The sequence below is a fragment of the Centrocercus urophasianus genome, unplaced genomic scaffold (assembly GCF_019232065.1).
Source record: "Centrocercus urophasianus isolate 14NV4802_14NV808 unplaced genomic scaffold, USGS_Curo_1.0 seq_1318, whole genome shotgun sequence".
Lineage (NCBI taxonomy): Eukaryota > Metazoa > Chordata > Aves > Galliformes > Phasianidae > Centrocercus > Centrocercus urophasianus.
The window spans coordinates 7,174-12,895 of record NW_024884496.1 but is presented as its reverse complement, the minus strand read 5'-3'; the positions used below and the strand labels follow the sequence as shown (position 1 = coordinate 12,895).

Sequence of the window (5,722 nt, the reverse complement as noted above, 5' to 3'; positions counted from 1 at the left end):
CATTCCGATAATATACTTAGTAAATTAGTTTGTTTCTCCTCAGATCGGTGCCGCTGTTTTAATTATTTTGGGGACCCCTGTTTCCCCTTTCTGAAGGCACGGATCTGCACATCCCTCCACCCCACTAGTCACACAACCGGGCCCATAAACGGTTGACACATACATATAACATGTCCTGTAATCCATTTCTTCAACATTTTCATATTGGTAACTTAATACTGGGATTGTTGATTTGTAACTACAATCACAGTACTGTAAACTAAAAGGAACTAATAAAAAAATCGAAATTAGTATTTATGATTAACAAGTCAAATCAACACGTCAACTTTGTACAACCTGCTTCCAACCTCATAGCTTTTCTGTCCTCCTTACCTTCCTAATACTCCAATCTGTTTTAAAACACTGTCCAAGTTGTAGCCTCCTCCTTAATGACCCTCTAGATGCTTGAGGGGGAGAATTGCTTGATGCTTGAAGGAAGATTTCCTTCAGGAACTTTTCTGGCATTCCAAAGATTTGTCTGGACTTGTCTAAAGAAGCAGCATTGTAAAATAAAACTTTTCCCATACTGATATATATACAAAAAAAATTTTGTTCTGTCGGTTATGATGTCTTTGTACTGAAAGTAAAGGAAGATTAACAGCAAAAAGTTACTTAGCAACAATAAAGGACATTCAGAGTTGACTACATTAAAATTCCACTCACCAAATTATTATATAGAGAACTCCCTACATTGACAAACACCCCTCACCTGCTGAAATCTTCCCACATCAACACACTCATTCATACTTCTAAGAGTCAATAAGGCCAAGGAAACATCTAATCACACTCCTGAATCGAGAACAGCTTTTCTATATTATGAGAACAGCCTTTCGCATAACTTGAGCAGATACAAGCTGAAAGACAGAAGGCTTGTGTAAATGTAAGCTCAAGAACAAAATGTGGAGGCTGCAAAATTTGTCAAGTAAAGATAAGAAAGTAGAACAGATGTCCTGTTGTTGAAGATGGCAAAACAGATGCCTCAACTCAATGTAACACGTTGGAACTGGTTCAGGCTACCCCCCCCTTAAAAGGTCATAAATTCACAGCAAGGATGACTGATTACTAGCCTTCATCCCACAACCACCAGAGACCCCCACCATGTATTTAGAATGCATATTCAGGAGGGTGGGGCAATATGTTAATTATTTCTCGGAATTTCAGCCTGTTTTCTTGGAATATAATGAATATGCATGTGCTATGTCTTTAAATATGTAGTTGTTTATCCCTTTGGTGTGCATGTTCAGTGGAGTGATCCCCCATGCACCCAGCTCTGTAATAAAGGGAATACCTACTTGACATAACTCATTAGCATGTCAAGTTACTCTGTCGGCTTTCTTGGCTTCACTCCCCAATTTTGCATACATGCCTTAAGGTGCTTTACTGAAATCCAGTGTAACTCTTGCTGACATGCATAGGACTTAACAGCAAAAACATAGATGGCATCAAAAAAACAAACTGCATGCAAAAGCTAGAAAACTTTCAAATTCCACTACTTTGCTTAGAAGCAAACCCCTTAGAGTAGACACATATATGGGAACTGCTGAGTCAGGGCCTGAACCTCTGACTGATCACCTGAGGTGAGCCATGAGTCAGCCAGAGGAGCACAGGTGAAGGCAATTCACCTGTGCTGCCGGAAGGGGGGGAGCCAGGCTGCACCCCTCCTAGACCTATTGAAGAGCTGGCTACCAGAGGGGAAGGATTTCTGCTGGAGATTGCCTTTATTGGTGTTTTGTGGTGAGCCCAGCTGAAGGGTAAGCCTCCCATTTTATTTGCTTTTGTTATCATTGTCCGCTTTGCCTAACTCTTGATTTTATTGTAACATCTTGATATCCATTGATTATACAACACATTCATACTCTCTAGAGATCTAGTCAGTCATACCCAGACACTCTCATTTCTGGTCAGAATTCTTCCATTATTCAAAACTGAGGAGATATCCACAAGAGGGAACAGAGGTTGCAAGGGAGAGGTATAAGAAGGATACACAGGTCACAGGGAAAGTCACAAAACATTCAAACTCACTCAGGAATTAGAAAAGCCACGGCTTCCTAGTTATCTCAATAAATAGCCAGTCAATTTTCTACCTCTGTTCCTATCTTCTCGTGCCTTTCTGGTATATCTTCTTTAGTCAGATAATCTTACTGCTTCTGTAATACTTGTGGACAATATATCCTGTTCTCCACTACTATACAGCAAAAAACAGCATCAGTATTCTTAGGTGCATTTTCATGTCATTAGCTACCCTTCTAACTCCTTACCTGATAAATGTATCTGAAAAACTAACACAAGTGAAAGTAAAAGGCATGCTCCTTGGTCATGCACCAAGTCATTTAAAGAGTAATTTCCTGGAAACATGCCGTCTTTGGCAAAAGAGTTCCCTTTCAATAGCAAACAATATACTTAGTGCCACTTTCCCACACTGGACTACTAGACATTCAAGAGTGATAAGACAGATGTCTAATAAGTCCACCTGAACTCTGACCCTGTTATTACTGTCTCTGGTTAAGTGAAAAACAGCTTTTATAAAGTTCAGAAAGCTGCACCTTAAGAAGCTCACTGCAGTGCTTAACAAAAACACACTGGTCTCCAGTATCAGTATTCTCCTTCCACACTTGGACAGAGGGGGTGTGACAAAATAAAATCATTTAAGCTGGCTTCAGCAATTAAGAGTCTCTTTCATCAGTTGGCGGTTCCCAAGTGTGGATAATAACATAAATTAATTACTTCATTATGAGACAGGCCTGCTTTTGTCTTCATCTTTTGCCACAGAGTATAGTAAGTAGCAATCTATCTTGTTTTTCCACATCATAGATGAACAGGTCACATTTATCATTTCTGAATCACCACTGTTACCACTGTTAAGTGGTTTAGTTCCAGACTCATCTCTTGCCTTTAGCCAGAAGTGCACATTTCTTACTTGAAACTTCATGTAAAAACTTATGGCTGCCTCTATCTTCAGAAAGGCAGACTGTTCTTTTGGTTTCTGTTCAAGTGCCTACTCGTGCTTTAGTTGAGAATTCTTCTCCTCAAAGGTGACAGATCTTGGACCTCTCCTCTATCCCAGACATTCACATACTCAGGTTCCTATGCTGTATAGGTGGAGCTTCCACAGCCATCTCAGTGTCACCAAGTAGATTTATAGTTATCAATTTTTTTTCATTTCTTTTTGCTTCTACTTAGATAATCAGATCCTACTGCTCAATGCCTGTTAACCAACTGCATTTAGCAGTACTTAGACCCTTAACTTCAATTAGGTGAGATCTTAAGCAGTACTTCAGATATCTAAACAATTCTTCACATACAAAGTTCTTTCAATAACTCCTCAAATTCATTTGTTTCTCATAGGATTGTTATAGTACTAAACAGAACAAAATTTCCAATTGCTTTCCCTTCAACTTAACCAGATAATTAACCAGGCTACAACATGTTCTCTGCAATTTAGCAGCAGTTAAGCTATAAAAATGAAATCTTTGCCATGTGAAATTTATTTACATTCTTAGAAGTTAAAATAACCATTCTGTTAGTTTACAGTTAACTGTAATTTGCTATAGGTCTTCATTCCAATCCTTTCACTTCTGGAAGCATCTTACCTGTGCCATCATCTGCATCATTCCGACCAATCTCCCAAATCTCTGATTTTGTTCCAAAGTCATCAGCAGAAGACTCCACATAGTCTGCAGGGTTAAATGTCCTACGGTTTTAAAGGTTAAGAAATGGAAGAGAACACACAGGTCATTCACTGAACACAAGTGTCATCACTTTTAGCTGAAGTTGTGTTACATTTAATATCACAATTTCCACATATAGTTATCTGTCATTTTTGTTTCCAAAGAAATCTTTCCTTTATGAGCAGACATTGTTTAAAAAAAAAAAAAAAAGGGAAAAAAAAAAAAAAAAAAAAAAAGTAATAAAAGGAAAAAAGCAAGGAGACTACTGAACTATTGAGAAACTGACCCAAAATAAGAATTCCTATAAAAGCAGTTAACAGCATACCTATCCCTCTCCATCCAATAAAGTACCAATTTATATGCTCAGCATTAAGCTTTTCTCAGCTGATAGTTTATCTGTGGCTGACTGATGAGAAACTAGTGGCATGTGTTTTCAGAGCACCAGACTTGAGCAGGACAGTAGTTGGTAAAAGTATTTCAGAATGAACTCCTGATACCAATTCCAAAAAAACACAGATGTACATAGCAGGTGAAAAGGACTATTACAGAAAAACTTCCTTTCAGTTTAGCATTGGAATTGTGAACGAGAAGGATTATTAGAGAAGTAGAACTAGCCATCAGTTCATCATGACATCACTGACGTTACATGAAATATCGTTGGAAGCAAACACTGAAATAAGTGGAGGCTATGCTTCTCTGAATCAAGTTACTCTGACAAAACTGAGAATGATCTTAAGAGCTACTTGGTAACTTCCTTTGATTCTTTTTTAGGGTGTGTGCATGTCCAAACAGATAAATCATAAAACCTCAAAAGCAGGAGAAAGTTCGTAATCAATAGTCTACCTGTTTTATTTAGGACTCACATTCCATGTTACATTAAAACAAATCTTTTTTAAATAGACCTAGGATCACACAGAACATTTCAGCCTCCTAGGCTCTCTGTGGCTGTTACTGATCAAATGGGTTTTCCAAGTTTAATATACTAATATTGAGTGAACTCAGATTAGGTCTGTATAAGTGTATCTAGTTACAAATATTAGTTTAAAACAAAAAATACATATATCAATTTATTATCTAACAGATCTGTGAACTTTTGCATCCATATTGATTAATCATACATACAGAAATATCAATACATACAGTGGCAATCAGTATTGCCAGTCAGATTGATCCTCCCTAAAATCTGTGCTCTGCGTGTCTCTTACCCCATGCCTTGGGCTGAAAACCTCCTTGCTCCTCTCCCTCTGCCACGTCCAAATCCTAGGAAAGAAAATACCATTTAACAGCAACAGCAGAGAAGGAGCCAGTCACTATTCTGTCACATTAGAAAATACTATGATTTAAGAAGAAAACTTCTGCAGTGTCACGGGTTATCCCTAGATATAAGTCCGTGACAGGAGGGCACAGGACCCGGGAAAAAAAAAAGGGCGTGCCGAGACGGGAGGTACGCTCCTGGAGAGGGGAAGGGCAGAGAGCTAGCCGATAGTTTTAACAAAGAGAAAACACAACGGCAACGATCTGAGGAGGAAGGGTAATTTACTGAATCTAACTAAATCAAACAAAACGAGAGAGACGAGAGTATAAAAAAATGAGAGTCAAACCACGATAGTGCGAGGGAAAGCACATGCTTTCTCCACGGCGAGCTGAGACGGCTGAGCCGGGCCAGACAGAGAGCAGCAGACGCTCCGGGTCCTGGCCACAGCTCCAGCCCACTGCCTCTGCCCGCCAGGTCCTCCGGGGATGCCGCCCCCTCCCCTCCCATCAGGATACTCAAAGAGTCCACAAAAGGCAGTAAATGGAACCAAAATGTTAACTTGTTAACTCCCCCTGGTCCACATGATGTTCTGATGTGGAAGACTGACAACAAAACATCACTAAACCACAACATGCAATTAAATATATTTCCACACAGGAGAACATTTCCACATTTCCCTAACATATGCAAATAAATCACAGTTCAGTTAATGTTTCAGCAGGACTTGCAATTTTTTGTTAGTTGTTTAGCTTTGTGGATT

General features: G+C 39.1%; 1 protein-coding gene across 1 annotated transcript; it reads right to left on the bottom strand.

The window, feature by feature from the left end:
• Positions 1–325: 325 nt before the first annotated feature.
• On the bottom strand, positions 326–5,057 carry LOC122157358 (ubiquitin-associated protein 2-like). The gene is made up of 3 exons (XM_042812962.1): positions 4,913–5,057; positions 3,630–3,730; positions 326–527 (listed from the first exon to the last, which is right to left on the bottom strand). Exons 1-3 carry the CDS (start codon positions 4,984–4,986, stop codon positions 349–351), a joined length of 354 nt encoding a protein of 117 aa, XP_042668896.1. The 5' UTR covers positions 4,987–5,057; the 3' UTR covers positions 326–348.
• Positions 5,058–5,722: the final 665 nt, after the last annotated feature.

What these genes read in the sequence shown, in the direction of transcription:
- LOC122157358 (XM_042812962.1), bottom strand. Translation starts at nt 4,986, where the DNA reads ATGGTATTTTCTTTCCTAGGATTTGGACGTGGCAGAGGGAGAGGAGCA. An exon ending in TTTTCAGCCCAAGGCATGGG is followed by an intron (nt 3,731 to 4,912) that starts GTAAGAGACACG and finishes TTAAAACCGTAG; the next exon opens with GACATTTAACCCTGCAGACT. An exon ending in TGATGCAGATGATGGCACAG is followed by an intron (nt 528 to 3,629) that starts GTAAGATGCTTC and finishes CTGCTTCTTTAG; the next exon opens with ACAAGTCCAGACAAATCTTT.